Genomic DNA, 17,736 nt, shown 5'->3' with positions numbered 1-17,736 from the left:
ACGTTTTGTTGGTTAACTTGAGAGGTTTTCAAAAAGCTTCGAAAGTCTGAGATTTCAGACATGCTCCCAGGGCCAGCACAGTAAGGATGCAGAGTAAGACAATTCTGCTACTATGTCCCTTACACTGTAGTTCTGAAGCTACCCAAGTCACAGAGCCACCACACAGGCACTGTGAGCATGCGGTCAGCATGTAAAACACAGGTCACACGTGTGTGAGTGTGGCACCCTTTTACAGGGACGTACTACAAGGCCACGGCCAGCGCTGTTTGGCCTGTAGGCGCAACGCACACACTGTCACTGTTCAGTCACTCAGCCACTGAGTCTGCCACATATTCCTTCTACAAACTAAAAGCCCTGTCCACAGTGCCTTGGTCTTGCCCAGCCGCTTGACACACGACTGTCCAAAGTCTAGCTAGACACTTGAGGTGTGAATTTTTCTTGGAATAGACCCATACAACATCATCATTCTATGGAAAGAATACTTTTGATGATCCAATACCGCAGGTTTGGTTCTTTCTTTTCATAAGTGGCAGCACTATGGGCTGGGGAACAGATAGGAGGCAGAGCAACCTGAACAGTCTGGCTAAAACCCAGGCAAAAAACAGTAAGCACTTCTGCCGGGGGGACGGCGAGGAGAGGATGAACCAGAAGCATTTAAAAGCAATGGGTAGAGGCCTAGGTGAATGCGTGGGATAAAGAGAAAAAGAAATCTGAGGTCAAGGATATAATTCCTTAAAGAAACAAAACATGGGCACGTGATGACAATGTCAAGGGAATACAGGCAGAGGGACAGATTTGGGGACTTAAAGCGGGGCGAGGATGTCGGTTTAGAGCTCACTCTAGACACGTGGTGTGAAGGGCCCGTGGAGCGGCCAAGTGGAAATGCTAGTGTGGGGCTCGGCTCTGAGACAACAGCTTGAGACCTGGAAGTGGGTGACAACAAGCAACAGAGAGAGAGGAGATGTGACACCAGGGACAGGAGGGGAGGAATCAAAGGAGACAGGCCCAGCTGAGGAGACTGAGGGAGGACAAAAAGAGAGTCACGGAAGCGAAGACAAGAATTTTAAGAAGGATAGGGCGGTCGTCAGTGAGATCAAATTCAGAGGGGGCTGAGGGCCCGCTGATAGGTGCGGTTGTAGATCACACCTTTGGAAAGGTAAACGGAGAGGAAGGCTGCACCGGTGACCCGCACAGGCGCACCTCCCGCTGATGCCTGAGATCACCCTAACGGGACACTGTCCTTCATACTGTACTAAGAAGCAAGATGCTGAAAATTAAAGTGCCCCCTTGAGGTAAACAATAGCAAACATTTTTTAAAAGTGTAACGAGTCACAATGTGAGAAATGGAAGGGTGCTGACTGATCATCTAGGAAATCCACCTCCTCATTTTATAGTTCAGGAAACCCCAGTGTGGGCAAGCTTCAAGGGAGAGCCAGAGCAGGCCTGAGGTGACGAGAGTCCAGTCCGCAGAGCACGCGAAGCCCCACATGGATGGAGATGGGGGGCTGCTCCAGGACTAGACGCACTACATTTCAAAGCAGAGGCTTTATTTACAATGATACTCAGACAGGATTTAGCAAGAGAGCCTCCTCCTGCATATCTTATCAGCACGGGCTGTACTTCACGAAGCAAGAAGAAAGACATCCTGGGGGATGGAAGTGAACTCTCCCCTCTCACATGGTCCCTAATCCCCAGCCCGAGCTCGCAGGGCAGTGGGGGAGCCCGCCCCCCGCGCCCCCTGTGCCCCCCGCCCCTGGGAGCGTGTCCAGGGAGAGCTTCAGGCCTTCACCTCACTCATGGCCTCCATGAGGCGAGCACTGTTGGTGACTGCTGTCGTCAGAAAGATGAACCTGTACCCTGAGGAGCCAAAGCACCAGCACCTGTGAGTACAAGGCCAGGGGCCCCCGACACTGGCCGCGCCACCGTGGAACCCCCCCCTTCCACAGACCAGGCTGCACCGGAGCACTGGGGCACAGACGCAGATGCGGCAGTGCCACGCCAACGGTACCAGAAGGCAGCGGAGGGGCCTTGCCAAGCGCTGCCCTTTGTCCCCCAGAGCCAGCCCGTGGAGGCTGGTTTGTCACCTTCCTGTTCTCTCCTACCTTTCTCCCTGCCCAGGAACCGCAGAGCTGAGATCTCAGAGAAAGTGCAACCACCCAGGAACACCACCAGGATGAGGCGCAGGGACTCGCTGGGGGCCTTGTCTTCCTTGGTCACATCTGAGGAGAGCGGACTGGACTCAGCTCTCGGCTGGCACGCTAGTCACTGGGGACGCGGCCAGCCCTCGTGCCCGCCCGGCCCCACCTGTCACGGCCATGCACCTGTGAATGCCAGCTCGCTGCAGTTGAGCAGCCGCAGCACCTCGTCCAGGCCCTGCCAGCTCCGCCGCTCCAGCACCTGTGGGCACACGCGCTAGTTTCAGGTTTAGGGATCGGATTTAGGGAAGGAAGGTCGCCGCGGCCAGCCATCACAGTTCTTGCCAGTTACCAGGGCAGTCAAAACTGGCGACCAGCGGGGACTGGAGAGAGCAGAGAGTGGGACACGAGTGGGAGCGAGGGTCACTTGCTCTCACCTGCTCGATGACACGGCAGCTGAGGGGCACATAAGCGCCACTGAAGACATATGCCATGTCACGTGGCACCTTCAGATCATACTCGCCGTCCACGCGTGGGATCTAGAGGGCAAAGGGGACACCATGAGGCAAGTGACAACTCAGCTCTCTAGTCATTTACAGGGTCAGAGAAAAGGGGCAGGTCCCTGGAAACAGTTCTGACTTCCACTAAATGGAGAAGCAGCCATGGCCCGAGAAGAAGACTCCATAAAAGGTTCCAGCTTCTGTTCAGTACCAGCTGATTCTCCTGCGTTCCCACACCCCCTGGAGGGAAGGGCCCCTCTGCAGGGCCCTCGGTGACATAGGATGCGTCCGTCACTAAAGCAGCATGTGGCCTATTCTCTGGCATTGTCAAGCCCTTGTGACATGTTTACTAACCGCATGACTGTGTGTGTCTTGCCTCGTTAGTAAATGAAGCTCACGTTACTGTGCTACCAAAGACTGGATCTTGATATAAACGAAACAGCAGAAGGGTTTCTGTGGATTCGAAGTCCCCCCGGAGGACTGAACCCGTGGCCTCCCCGTCCGTCCCTGCTCCACATACCAGATTCAGCTTCTTGCTGATGGCACGAAAATTGCTCCTCTTGGCCAGCGAGCTGAAGGCGTCAGTGATCTTTCCTGGGGAAGAAATCTGTGCTGGGTTCTACCTGAGGTCTACAGGCTCCGACGCTGCTGGCGGCAACGCCACTCAGGAAGTGACAGGCCCGCTTCCCCTCCAACAGCAGGGCCTCTCGCTGCTCGGTGCCCGCCCACAGCTCCCTGCAACTGAGCAGGGCACTCAGCAGCCTCCCCACTGTCCCGTCCTCCTCCTCCTGCTGGGGGCCAGCTCCCCACAAAATGCCATCCACAGGGTGACCGTGGCTTGCTGGTTGCGCGTCTGGGCCGTGGGGTCACACTGACCTGGGTTCTAATGTGACTTAGTAGCGGAGGGATCTCAGAGAAGTCTCTGAAGCTCTTTTACAGTTTTCTCCTCGGTGAAATGGAGATAAAACTAACCTGAGAGGAACTGTATCTAAACAGCTTAGCACGTGGCGAGTGTTCAGTAAAGGGAAGCAGCTCCTACTAGCAGAAGTAGCAGCAGTGACAGTAACAGCAGGAATCGCGTGCCCCTTCGGCTCCTCCTCTCCCCCAGGGCGCTCGGCCCGCAGAGAGGACGCCTTCCTGGGCTCCCTGCTCACCTGCAGCCTTGTCTGTCACCAGCTTGCTCACTTTACTCTCCACAGCCGTGAGGGTGTCCCCAGGGGCCTGCTCGGTGAGGAGTCCCGCTCGCCGCAGGTTGGAGAAGGTCAGCAGGTGCTCGGGGCCATAGCTCTGAAGGAAACGCAGTCAGTGTTTACTGGGCGTCCGCTGGGGTCTTGCACTGGCTCCACAAAGTGGCGGGGACAGAGGGGAGGATCAGCGGTCCAAGCCTTGAGGCGCCCATGCTTTTTTGCATGAAAGGTTTTCTTATCAGAAATAACCAAACCCCAAACCCAAGAGAAGAAAAGCAACGTGAACTATTAAAGACCAGAGGTTCCTGACAGAAGGATGGTGGGGAGGCTTCACAGATGAGGTAAGGCTTGAGAGAAAGACCTGGAAGGAAGGCATTTCTCGACGCCTCCCCACGTGCTAAAGGGAGGGACAGTTGGGGGCAAGAACTTAACACCTGGTCCCACAGCTGCAGGATTCCGTCTTCTCAGCACCGGCCCCCCGCCGGGAGGGCCGGGAGGGGGCGACAGGGCAGCAGGCAGGGTCGCGGTGCGGGACAGTGACTGGCCCCAGAACCTCCCAGAGGGAGGCCAGATGGAGACGGGATGGGGACAGGGACAGGGAAGGGGCCATTTCTTCTTCTGCCTCTTTCAAAAATGTCCAGGGCCCCCCTCCACCAAGTTCCCTCACAAAGATGCTCTCCTGGCCTTACCTGCAGATACTGTGTTTTCAGGGATCGGTAATCCTTGGGGATCAAACCTGAGGGCGAGGAAGGCAAGACAGGGCCGTGAGCCAGCTGAGGCGCCCTAAAGTGTGTGGCCCAGCCAGCCAGCCAGCCCTCCTCCCCGCAAGAAAACTTCAGCCGGGAGGAAGGATTCAGTCAAGGGTGTTCGCCTTGCACCCTACCGCTGATTCTAAACGGACCCTTCAATAGAAGCTTACTGAAAGGGAAAGCCTGTATCGGGGAGGCAAGGGAGCACCCTGAACCACTGGACGCTGAGGGACACTGAACTGAGTGGTAACCCTGGCGGGGATGGGGGGCGGGGACGGCAGGGGGGGGCGGAAGCAGGACTTCCCTGCCTCTCTCTCTGGCTGCGGGCCAGTTCTGCGGGGCACCTCCTGGCGCTGCTGAGGAACAGAGGGTTCGCCTGGCCCCAGGAGCCAGTGTCGGATGTAGCCCTCCATTGAGGTAAGAAGAGATGGGCTTCCAACCACAATAAAGGGGACTCACAGTAAGCAAACCCCTGCTCTGGGCAGAGAGCACCCTCAAAGAGGCTCCCCAGCTGGGTGCCTTCAGCAGTAAAAACAAGCTGCCATCAAAGGCTAGAGAATCTGGGCTTCTGGAAACGTTTATGAAATTGCTTGGCTGTGACTTTCCGGCGGACGGCATCTTTATGAAGGAACCTGGTGGGAGGCGGCAGGCCGGCCGGAGCAGAGACAGAGGTGCCACCCTGCTCCACGCCTCTGCGGCCCTAAGACATGGCAGCCCTGGTCCAGGGTTGGAGGGCCTGCACGTCGTCCTGCGTAGGGTGAGGACACTAATTCACTCCACGGCCTGGAGATGTTTTGCTCCAAACAAAAACTGCTTAACTTTACAGAGGTAAGAATCCACAAAAGTGTAGGGAAATGTCCTGTCTGCTAGGGTATTTATTTCTCCTATCCTTTGGTAGTTTTCGACCTGGGATCTTCTGTCTCTGGAGCTCACCGTTCTCAGTGATGGACAGAAGGCACATGAGGCGAAGGCTTTCTATAGGTGACACCTATACAGGAAGAGAGAGCCAGGGAGAGTTCAAGTTTCATAACACACGTTCCCCTCCCCTCTTCCTTCTGCTGGAGGCCGGCCCCTGTGAATGGCCCCTGTGAACACCACGCCCTGCGTCCCGGGCCAGCCCACCTGCCGGTCAATGTGCTCTTCGATGTAGCTGGTGCTGTCGCGGACGTTGAAGCCCTCCAGCAGCGCTGCGAGCAATCAGAGGACAGCCTGTTACCGGGGAGCAGCTCAGCTGCCGCCAGCTATGCTGATGGGTGTCTGTCTCCCCATCTCCTTCACCATCCTGGATTAAGGGACCCCCCACGCTTCTAGCAGGAACAGGCAACTGCACAGCCAGCGTCCGCTGGAAAGAGCCAGACAGTAGCTTTTCAGGGCGGGATGGGGCAGGGGCCAGGGAGGCAGAAGCGAATGCCGCGAGGCACAACCAGTAGTCACCATGCTCGGTCTTGATGAGCTCCTGGAAGTCCTGCTTGGTTTTCTTCTTCATGATGGACTCACAGGCCCCAATATCTGCAGAGAGGATGAAAAGCCAGCTGACATGCTCCTGGTTCTAGAAGGATATTCCTTCATTGTCCACTAAAGACCTCAAGGCAAAATGCAGGAGCACTTCCCACTTTGGACCGAACGGGAGCATCGTTTGCCAGATGAAGGGGGGGTCTCCCTTCCGGGCCAGATGGCCTCCGTCGCGTCCCCCTCACTGCCTCCCAGCCACCCCCCAGCCGAAACCTACGCAGACTCAGCAGGCGGTGCTCTTGTTTCAGTCCCTTCAGCTCCTGGGACACGAAGTTCTTCATCTGCTTGATGTCCATGCCTCTGCGGCGCTGTGGGGAAGCCCCCAAGGTCACCTCTGCCCGCCCTCAGACAGGAGGAACCACTGCCCGCCCTCAGTTCAAACTGATCCGCGAGAAACGCCAGGGACCCTGTTGTGGTAGCAGGGGGGAGCCCAGCGCAGCAGCCTTGGAAAGCCACCGAGGAAACAGAGCAGAGGACCCGGGCTTGGAGCCTCACGTCGTACTGGGCCTGCAGGTTCCGGGCCTTCTGGCTCAAGAAACCGAAGACATTGGAGAAGTGCTCGTTGCGAATCTCGTGAAACACCTGTGAGGGGAACAGGAGAGGGAGGACTTCCTGAACAGAACCGCCCCTCGTTCCTTCCTGCCCCCTCAACGGAATGATGCGCGGGGGAGTGCTCAGCTGGTCCAGCACATGGAGGAGGGGAGCCCAACTGGCAGCACACGTTCTGTGTCAAATACCTGCTGTGTGCCCCAGGGGTACGCTCTGTCCCGTGGACTCAGCCTCTCCTCCCCGGGGGGTTGGGGGGTGCGCCCTTGGCCGAGTGGGAGCACAGCCCCTGGGGAAACGCACTGCGAGCACCCACACCCTCACCTTGTCCTCCGCATTGAGCAGCACCTTTAGGCTCTTGTCCGAGGATGTGATTTCTGGGCCAAAGTCGACACTCCCTTTGAGAGCAGAGGGGACAGCTGTGAGGTTCTCCGAGGAGGCCCTCCCTCTCCTACCCTTCCCAGGACTGCCATTAAAGGGCCTCCAAGCGGCCTGGAGGCCAGCGGCCCGCTCAGAGCCCGGGCCGCCCCCACGGGCCGTGCCCCACGCAGGAGGCCCCGGAAGCCGAGGACCAGCCCCAGCCGAGGTGCCACGTACCACACTTGATGCGGAAGGTGTCGTCCACCAGGCCTTCATAAACCACCTGGGAGCAAAGTGCCGTCACAAAGTCCACATCTGAAACCAAGAGCCCTGACCATGAGGGTCCCCCTGACACCGCCTGCTACCCCGGTTTGCTCAGCGTGAGCTCAGGTGCCGCCCCCAGGCCCGAGCGCCCGGGCTGCCATCCACGGTGCGTTCCCAGCCCCGCACGAGGGTCCTCTCTGAGCCACCACGGTTCCCACATTCCCATGGCCTCTGGGGCCCAGGGACCGGAGTACTGAGCACAGTTTACCTCTGTCCAGGAGAAAGATATGTCCAATTTCTGGCCTTCGGCCCTTGCTTTCACCATCCTCCTCCTCTTCCAGTTTCCGCCACAATTCGTATGACATCTGCCAGGGATCAAGACACTTTTTTTTTCCCCTCAAACTTTTATTTTGTTTTAATTCAACATTTTTATTTTGAGATGTTCACAGATTTGCATGCAGTTGTAAGAAATACAAGAAATTCGTAACCTCATGTCCAAGGCCCTCCTGCAGCCCTGCTCCTACAGACACCAACCCCTCCCATGGGACACTTCTCCTTGACCCCAAGAAGGAAGCGAATTTTTTAAAGATTTTATTTATTTATTTTTAAAGATAGAGGAAAGGAGGGAGAAAGAGAGGGTGTAAACATCGATGTGTGAGAGAAACACCCATCAGTTGCCTCTGGCACGCCCCCAACCAGGGACCGGGCCTGCAGCCCTGGCACGTGCCCTGACCAGGAATCAAACTGGCGACCTTTTGCTTTGCAGGAGGACACCCAATTAAGTGAGCCACGCCGGTCAGGGCAGGAGCTAGTTGTTAGCAACGTTACCTGTTCTGGTCCCATTTGTTCCAACCCCGCCCCCTGCACCTGCTCCCCCGGCCCCATTCCCACAGAGACAAAGACCAAGAGATTCAGGGATGCCGCCCAGGGACCGGCTCTGGCCTCCCTGTTAGCCACACAAGCCCTCCTCTCCGAGGAGCTGTTCTGCAACAACAGAAGCACGGGAAAGAACAGACCTCTGGCTGTAGGTGCCCCGGGGCCCTCCCAGCACTCACCTTGGCACACCTGCCAATTCCGTAGCAGTTCGGAAAGGGGCCGTAGAGCGTGCTGAGGAGGTGCAGCGCCTGCGCCACAGTGTTGATCCACCGCTGGTCTCCTTCCTGCAGAGACCACCGGGACCACAAAGTTGGAGGCCAGCCCGACAGACCCGCCTAGAAAGCGCCAGCCCGCGGGCCCTGGGGCAAGAGGCAGGCCGCGGGGATGCCTGAGACAGTTCACTTGGATTGTCCCCCAAGGAAGTCCCATGCCCGCCCATCTGTGGCACTCCACCTCCCAATCGCTGTCACGCATAATAAACTGTGGGAGTTGGATGAAGGTACATCAGTATTGCACTGGACCCCTGCTTGTCCCCACCCGTCATCGATGCCAACGCCCAAGGGCCCCGCATTTACCAGGAAGTAGTCCCTGAAAAATTCCGGCAGCTCCATGCTCAGCAGATCCACGTCGAGAGGCAGCAGAGAGAAGGCCCACTCATCACAGCTCACATCTGTGGGCAGAAAGAGCCTCAGCCACCCTGCAGAAGGCACGTGGCTCCACGGACGTGGGCCTGCACGCCGGTCACCCTGCGACGGCTCCAGGGCGCCCCGCACGCCCGTGCTGCGCTGAGCATGGCTGCTCAAGGTCGGGTAAGCCACAGCCTGAGCCCCAAAGGAGCCCAGAGTCTGGTAACAAACGAGACCAGTACACAACAGCTCAAAATGCGATGTGACCAGGCGGGTTTCTTCACTAGAGTCCCAACGAGAAACACCGCAGAAACACGCAGTCACCATGAGACAGGTACTGGCTGAAAGGCGCACACATGCAGGCACTAGGCTAGGCACCGGGGACATGGGGGGCAGAGAACAAATCTGCCCCCAATCTCCTGGGCAGATTCTTACAGTCCAGTGGCAGACACGCACCAGGCAGACTTAATTACAGTTGTGCCCCAAAGACTGTAACAGCAATCCACGAGCGCAGACATTTCAGGGCCTAAGCTCAAATAGGGGCGCAGGAAAGGCAACCCTCAGGAAGTGACAATCAGGCCTAGGCTCTAAGTAAGACTGGGGTGGGGAAAAGTGCAGGGCGGGGGCTGCTCCAGCCACTTCAGGGCATGACGCAGGCAGGGCCGTGGCCGGCCAGGGCTGCGTGGGGGATGGGGCGTACGCAGCACAAGGGAAGGCACAGCTTCTCTTTAGGGGAGTCGTGGGAGGTAAGGACAGGGCCATTGGTGCCTCCGAGGATGAGCCCTCGCATCCCCTCTTACTGTTCCCCTCATTGCCAGCCTCAGGCACGTCTCCTCCCACTGGGCCCACGGGAAGGGGACAGGAAGGGGAGGGGACGGGGCGGGAGAGGGACAGTTACTCCTTCCGCATCTGCTGCCCCCTTTCACTCTCACTCATCTTCTCTCACCTCCAAAGATCCCCTCCTCCTCAAGCACCATCTCACAGGCATGGAACTGCAGGAGGAAAGGAAGCCGGTCAGCAGACGCCTCTCCCTGTCCTGGCCATCCTCGCGGTCGCTGATGGGGACAGCACCTGCTGGACCGCGCAGGAGGACCCGGACGCTCAGATCTGGAAAGGCCAGCGGAGCCACCTGCCTGCCTAACAGTGTGTTCCCTGTCATCCATTTCCTGTTTGGATCAAGTCTGCCGGTCTTTTCTCCCCAGAGGCTGGAACAGCCCTGCCGCGGCTGTGCGGGAAGGGCAGTCCTGCCGGCAGGGACGGGGAGGGCGTGACGCCACGGAAGGTGGGCAGTGAAGAGCGGCGGCGCAGAGAGGGCGCTCGGGTAGGAACCCGTCCGTGGGGCCCCTGGAGACACTGAGGGATCTGGAGGCACAGCCTTGGAGGTCAGTGACACGTGTGGCATTTAAAGTGGGTGGTCTGTCCAGGAGAAGAGAAGACGTGGGGAGGAGGGCGCTCAGGGCCGGACCCTAGGGGACACCAAAACGAGGCTGCAGGCGGAGTAAGCAGACGCAGAGGCGGGGCTCGGAGAAGACGGCACCTCCGAGGGCGGGAGGTCGGAGTTCAGGAAGAACCGGCAGGAGCATCAAACGCCAGAGCCGTTGAGTGGGACGAGCATGAACCAGGCGTCACTGGGTTTGACACCAGCAGCTCAGATGTAAAGGCGGAGGTGGAATGGGGACAGAAGTGGTGGCAGCAGAGACTCCTTCACAGAAGGAGAGCCCCCGACAGGGAGGGAGATGAAGGGACAGGCATGGTGCCCACGGGAGAGAGAGGACCTGCCCTAGGAAGCGGCAGCGGACAGGGCAGGCAGGGGCGGGGCCCCGGTGCAGCGAGCCCACAGCGAGGACGGACGCGGCCTCCCTCTCTTTCCCCCAAGACAAGTGGGAAAAGGCGGAACCTCCTGGAGGCGATGCGGGAGGAAGGGGAGAGCCCCCCACCGGCTGATGATGACGACAGTAACAGGGCCTGCACCGGGACCGTCACACGGAGCAGGCACTGAGGCTGGTGTCCCGCAAGGATTGCCCCTCTTCTCCCCCACCGCAGCTCCGAGGTGAGGCAGGTGATCGCCGTGTGCGCCCTACTTTACTGCCACAGAGAAGCGTCCTCTTCATCCCTCACCCGTTTGTCTCAGCGAAACTGAAGCCCACAGCCCTGCTTTTCATGCTAAAGGATGGAATTCCAGGGCCCAGCTTGAAACCCGCCCCTATATCAACAAAGGGGACCTCGGGGAGGCAGCGGCTCCTCTCCCCTGCAGCTGCTGAGGGAGAGCTCTTCCTGTGACACAAGATTAGGTCAAGGAATCTGATTCAATACAGTGTTCGATGGAAAAAACTCATAAAAATGTCAGTTTGGTTTTGCTGTGTAATATAGAGGTCTGTATTCAAACCTGTTACTACCTTGTTCTCATCCTTGTTTAAACAAATGTCCTTGGAAGTATAATTTTTTTTTTTAAAAGGGTTTTGTAAGACTTCAGTAACTAGAAATTATTGCCACAGCTCTTTTAATGACATTCAGAAGTAACCTGTAATTCCAACCGATTTTCTTATTCTGTAGTTTCTTGCCCTGGAAGGAGTCACACTTGACAAACTTGTGTCCCTCAACAGGACCCAGAGCAGGAAGACTGTGCTCGCAACTTTCAAATGGTCTTCAAAGCAAGACCATTGGCTCTTTCCTCTTATTCCTTTACATGAGGAAAAAGGCCATATAAGCCTATGATTCCACTCAATTCCTTAACAGAAACTGAAAGTCATCGCATGCAAGAGTTAAGTAGCATTATCAACTCCATTTTATAGATGAGAAAACTGAGACACTGAGCAGTTACCCAAGGACCACACTTCAGCTTCGGAATCTTTAGGCTCCTGTCGTCTCAGGAGCAATCCCTGGCCTTTCTGCTTTAATTTCTACCCGCTCGAGGCTGAGCACGCACCTCTGACGCACCTCGCTGATGCGGGGTGGGGGGCGGTCGGAGGAATCAAGCGGAGCCACTACAACAGCTCGCCGAGCACTAACATCACCGAGGGAAAGGTGGAAGGGACCTAGCCCAGCTCCGCCACCTCCCGGTGTGACCGTGGGCTTGTTCCCACAAGCTGGGGGGGGGGGGTAAAACGGTCTCTGCGGTTCCTATCCTGTGTGAGGAAAGGCCCAGCAACGATTTAGTGTATTTATTATTAAAGGGCTACAGGGAGAAAGTCACTGAAAAGCACCACCATCGCAGGCCATTGACGCGCAGGAATCTGTGTGAGAAGGGAAACAGCAGCTTCCACCTCAAGGGTCAGCCTTCTCACTTAACGTGCGTGGAGGCCCCTCCCACAAGTCCCACAGTCCACATTTGGGGTAGGTTGGTGACAGGCCTCTGCTAAACAGTCAGGGCTACGTCAGTGAGACACTGACAGGGATGTGCTCAGACACACGTAACTTGCTTTGAGGGACATGGAGCTGTTGGCCCATTGTCCCAACCCAGGCCTGAGCCCGGTCCGCCCTTATCCCACTGCCACCAGGGTCCAAACTCACCTTCTGAGGGCTGAAGATCACTTTGTATTTTCGGGTTCGGCCGGCCAATTTGTCAGCATTGACAAGATCTACGGACAGAAGGAATGCAACTCAGAAAGCCCTGGGCCATGGTTATTTGAGAAGCGAGGAGGCCGCTATCCCCCACACGCAGCGTGGCCAGCTCCAGCAGTTTCCTTACGAAAGGGTCCTTGTGGCCAAGGCCTTCGATCTCGCCACCCCACCCCAGGCGGAAGTGACACGCCGCGCCGTGGCATGCGTACTCACTGGCAATGTATCGCATGTTCTTGATGCGGGGTCTGACCAAGAAACACAGTCTGTGGGAGAGAAGGGGAAAAAACTCAGTGAAGGGAAGTCACGAAGTTGGGGATAGCACCAACTAAGAAACTGAAACAACGCCAACTCTTTCACCATTTGCCCCTCTCGACAGGCCTACAGGTCTTTGTCTCACCACAGCCTGCCCCTCGCACTCAGGGATACTGTGCTCCTGGGGGACACTCTCTGGCCCTACGGTGCACCCGGGAGTTCCTGTTCTCAAGTAACTTACAACCTACCAGGCAAAATAGGTTGCCAATACATATAAAGCATCACACAAGTGTTAAGAAATGAAACAAGAAGGTATATAAAGCAATGTTTTTTGAACTGGGGTTCATGGATGCATTCTCCACGTATCCGGGGAATTCCTCCTCTAAGGGAGGGTGTACATTACTTAAGAGTGAGAAATATTGAAAAGAAAAACAAAATCCAGAGAGCGGGCAGTGTGTGACTGTGCCAAGGGGGACAGGACCTGTCCCACATGCCCTGGAAATCCAGGGGAGCTCCATGGAGGAGGTGGGGTGGTGTGTGAACGCCGGGCGCTTTTTGCAGGAGCAGCAAGGACGGGGGGGCATTCGGGGCAGAGCGACTGGAGGGGCCAAGAGGGCGAAGGCACATGCATGGCGTTGGGGAGCCCAGGCAAGCAGAGGCCTGGCTGGCAAGGCCGCAGGAGGCCCCCTGGAGATGCCCTGAGCTTCAGCGATGAGCTATTTGGACTTTACTCAGTAAATAAGGGAAGCCTTGCTGTTCTTGAGAGGAGCGCAGGGAAGATATTTTTGAAAGCTTCATCAACCTGGTTAGAGATGGAAGACTGGGTTAGAGCGAGAAGAGGACAAGGGAGGGAGATGCTGCAGAAAGAGGGAAACTGAAGGGGCTGAGGCAGAACCTAGCAGGCAACTGGGAGAGGGCAGGGAGGGGAGCCATACGGCAAACGTCACAGGGCGCAAACATCATGGGACCAGATCTCAGCCACGGACGCGTCCAGGGCAAGCGTGCAGGGACTTCCTCCAGCTGGGAGCAGACTCCCCCGGGCACTCACTGTTCACTGGAGCTCAGGGCTGGCCTGTTCTCCACCTTGTACAGCTTGTCTACTTCGTGTTGCTGCGGAGAGAATCCAGCAAGACAAGGGACATGGAATGCTTGGAAACCCAAAGCATGACAGACAGAGGACTTGGGCTCCCACTGATGCTAATTTGGGAAATCAAATGGCCTCCCTGACAACCATTCACTGAACCTTTGTCAAACTGTCAACAGAAAAACTAAAACACTTCAAAAGCAATGTGGACAACAGCATCGATCCCCCTTTGCGCACCCGATCCAGCTACTCTTTCTTGGTACTGTTCACCCAAAGGAAAAGTGCTTAACGAGGAAAGGGTGGCCCAGGTCCCCCTGGAAGGAAGGGCAGTTACCTTCAGGATGGAGACGTTGGCAATTCGATCCAAAGGGCTCATGAGATCTGCCTCGATGAACAGGTCTTTTTTCCCTGGAAGCTGAAGGAGACACCGTATCCTGGGTCACTCAGGCCACACAAGCTCCTGCGGTGAGAGCCCGTGCAGCCGCACATTGAACAGAAGCACAGTCTCTGAGCAGGAAGGGCACAGACATCATCTACCCCAGAGCCTTAATTTGCTGCTGCTATTACATCCACAGTGGACATTTCTCTATATGGTCACCTATTTTGTCTTCTCATTTTCTGTACCAGCAGCAAAATATCTTGCCTCCTTCCTAAGGTTAACTCCCTATCACTCAGCCCTCCAGCCTAGCCTGTGACCTTGTCTTTCATCGCTGCCCCTCTTCTTCACTGTGGGCCTCCCAATAACCCTGGTCCTGCAGGGCAAAGGCAAACAAAAACACACCCCTCCTTGTATTCTGCAACCCCTTCAACTGCCAAATCTCTTTTTAAGCAGCTTTTTCTTCTAAGCACAAAATGAGTCTGTTTTCAACACATTCCCCCCCCACCCCCACCCCCACCCCGCCAGATCCCTGTCATCTGATTCCGGCATCATCAATCCTAACGAGGCTCTCACCTGGGTGGCGGAAGGAAGGGTCACACCGAGTGGCCAGTGGTGCAGGAAGGAACTCACTGCGAGTCTCCTCTCAACTAGACCCTGACAAGTGGTTGGGCGGGGGCGGGGGGGCGGGGCGGGGGGAGCTGCTCGCAGGGATACAATAAGAAGGCAATCCAGCAAAGGCTGGGGAAAGAGAACAGGCTGAATGGTCGGAGCAAAACAAGCAATTCAGCGTGGCTGAGGCTTAGGCACATACAGGGCAATGGTACTCAGTCTTGATGTAAGGGAACATTGAAAGCAGTTGTCTAGAATTGGAGCGTGAAGGGCCGGCCCCAAATGCCAGGTTAGAGAGTTTGGAACTGATCCTCTACCACACAGGGAAAAACAGGAAGCTTTTGTACCCTGAAACCTCCTTTTCAGTGAGCTGAATCTGGGAACTGCAGGTAACAGAGGTTGGAGACAGGAGAAACTGGAGGCAAGGAGTCCTCTTTTGGGGATAGAGACAGTCCAAGCAGCCCACGCATGTGGCAGTGAGTGAGGACCTGAGTTAGGCTAGTTGGTGGTGTGAACATAATAGGTTATTTAAGGGACACATGGAATGTGTAATAGAATTTTTAAAAAATAATTGAAAGAAATGAACAGTGTTAACAGTGCTTGCATCCAATGGTAACAATATAAGTGATTTTTTTCTTTGTACTTTCCTTTATCTCGTACATTTCCTATGATGTGTAAGTATTATTTTATAATCACTATTTTAAAAAGACAGGTGGAAAGAAATATCCATAGGACTCAGTAACTGGTTCGGTCCAGTATGAGTGGGGAAGGGGAGTCAAAGCCGATTCTGAGGCTTCATGGCTGAACAGCAATGTCCATTAACAAGGATTAAGAGAGAAGACGTTAATTTGAAGGGGATGTCACTGCACCAAAACCCACTTTGGCCGTGGTGAGTCGCCCTTGTGGCTACTTGTCCCCGCCTACACTGCATTTACAAGTTTCTCTCCTTGGTCTCATTTACTCTCTTTCCTGTGGCTCTCACCTGTGCTAGTGGCTTTAACTAGCACCTCTTCAATTCCTCACATTTGTTGAGCGAGTTTCATGTGCAAATCAGGGCACAGAAAAGTGAAATAAAATACAGTCCTAGATTCCCTGAGGTCTTGAAGTCCCCATCCTCATCCTGGCTGCAGCTCTACAGCTCCATCTGCTGGACGTTCCAGGCAGCGTTTCCTACCAGCATCGTAACGTCACCGGGCCCGAGCCCAAACTAAGAACTTTCCCCACCAAACCTGTTTTCCTTTCCAATTCTTTTTCTTTTTTTTTTTTTTCATGTCCACCCAATGTTCCTGCAACAAATACTTACTAATGTGCCTGCCTCTCACAAGGTGTAGTGTGTTAAAACAGACACATTCCCTGTCCTTGAGGTCCTTCCAATCTATTGGGGAACATGGACATTAAATAACTATGTATGTAACAATTACGTTCACAATTATAGTAGGTCTTATTTTCCTATTAACCTAAGTTTAAAACCTCAAACTCAGCTTTGCTTCTCCCTCCACCTTTACAACCAATCAGTAAGTCTTTGAATCTTTTTCCACTGTGACTTAAAATTCCCTCCGTTCCCTGGGTCACTGATTTTGGACGGGCCTTTATTACCTCAGTCTGATCTATGGTCTCCTAATTGGCCTTCCTGATGCCCATTTCCCCGCCTCCACTCGCAGCTACTAGAATCACCTTCAGGTATTGCTTCGTGCCACAAATGGGGAAAAATCCTTCAGTGGCTGCCCACTGTGCAACGTGTAATCACTCTCTTCCCTGTAAACGCCTCGTCTTTCCCGGGTTCCTCAACTTTGCTCCTACCAATCCATCTCCCGGGAACATGGTCTCCCATCTCCAAGAAAAATATGCGTATTCTTCACATTCTAGCTCCTTGAAACACGTAGATCACTCCAGCTCAAATGGCTGCTTCTTCTGAAAGCTTCAGGCACCCTAGCTACCACTCACCACACCATACGCTGTGTGAGACGCCTCCTACTGGAGTGCGAGCTCCCTCGTAGCGAAGATGTCTTAACCACCCTTCCCTCCCAGGGATGCCTGGCAATAGTGCTGTGTCCCTTGCTCTACGGGAAGAAGGTGGTTTCCATGAACTCCCTGGCCCGGTCCCAGGTTTTCCTCCCTGAGTGCTTCGTTTCGGGCCGGCCACAGAAGTTCCAAGGACAAGACCAAAGGCCAAGAACGAGCTCAAGGGGGACTCAGCAAAGAAGAACCACGCGTCCAGTGCGTGCAGCAAAGGCCCCCGGCGCGGCGGGCACTGACCTGCTCCAGCAGGTAGATGAGCTGGTCTCGGGCTAGCCTCTTGAGCATGGAGAAGTCAGGCAGCTCCGGGGCGTCCGGCCGATGGGGGAAAGCCATGGCCGTGGGGTTTAAGAAGAGGGTCGCCCTCTGCTCTTCACAGGGCCGGCAGCAGCCCAGGGTAAGCGCAGGGTCGCTCTCCTTCAGGCCTGGGCACGGGCTTCAAAAGAGCCCCCGAAGGGGCCCTCACTCGTAAGCTGCGCTCGAGGGATGAATGGCCACCTCCCTGCCAGACAGCAGCAGCCTCAGGCTACCTTCGTCCCAGGCCCGCAGCCTCCGTGTCCCGACCCGGCTCCAATTGCTCCGCTCCTCGGGTCGGAAGGATTCCTGTCTTCGCGGCTGCAGAGACAACCCCGCCTCCTGACAGAGAAAAAGCACTTCCGGGACCTTCCGGAAGTCCTCCTCCCTCGGCCGGCGTTTGGCGTAAGGAGAAATGGACGGCGTCCTGGAAGGGACAATTGAAAACGGCAGTCAACCCGTCGAAGTTCGCGTCTCACTTCTGGCCAGAGAAATGTGTTCCTATGATAAAACTAGTGTTTAAGGGTACACTCGGTTCTCCTAGCTCACTCAAGCGAGGGTTGGGCACTTGCTCAGTTTTCAGAACTTCATACAATGAGTGAAACCAATTGGAGACTGAAGGGCGCTGATCACTGGAGATCTTGACCGTCAATCAAACCTCTGTATCGAGCGCTAGCTAGCAGCTCTCCGGCTTCCGAGCTGCAGGTGAGACGCGAAGAGATGGGGGTCGGGTTGGGGTTGGGGGAGACGAGAACGCGTTAGGATCCCACGGGAGGTAAGTCCCGC

At 55.7% G+C, this 17,736-nt stretch overlaps 1 protein-coding gene across 1 annotated transcript; it reads right to left on the bottom strand.

Annotated features, from left to right (window-relative positions):
• Window positions 1-1,569: 1,569 nt before the first annotated feature.
• VPS33B (VPS33B late endosome and lysosome associated) lies at window positions 1,570-17,280 on the bottom strand. Its single transcript, XM_054577570.1, has 23 exons — window positions 16,897-17,280; window positions 13,987-14,067; window positions 13,617-13,678; window positions 12,530-12,579; window positions 12,266-12,333; window positions 9,702-9,747; window positions 8,705-8,799; window positions 8,309-8,413; window positions 7,522-7,618; window positions 7,227-7,304; window positions 6,954-7,027; window positions 6,579-6,665; window positions 6,301-6,391; window positions 6,006-6,080; window positions 5,694-5,758; window positions 5,505-5,559; window positions 4,512-4,558; window positions 3,790-3,922; window positions 3,156-3,229; window positions 2,573-2,674; window positions 2,322-2,397; window positions 2,103-2,219; window positions 1,570-1,857 (listed from the first exon to the last, which is right to left on the bottom strand). The coding sequence occupies exons 1-23, from the start codon at window positions 16,990-16,992 to the stop codon at window positions 1,778-1,780; spliced, it is 1,854 nt and encodes a 617-aa protein (XP_054433545.1). The 5' UTR covers window positions 16,993-17,280; the 3' UTR covers window positions 1,570-1,777.
• Between the last annotated feature and the right edge of the window lie 456 nt (window positions 17,281-17,736).

This window comes from Pteronotus mesoamericanus, unplaced genomic scaffold (genome assembly GCF_021234165.1).
Source record: "Pteronotus mesoamericanus isolate MK-2021 breed Mesoamerican mustached bat unplaced genomic scaffold, CSHL_Meso_final contig_438, whole genome shotgun sequence".
NCBI lineage: Eukaryota > Metazoa > Chordata > Mammalia > Chiroptera > Mormoopidae > Pteronotus > Pteronotus mesoamericanus.
This window is presented reverse-complemented; position numbering and strand designations above follow the sequence as displayed.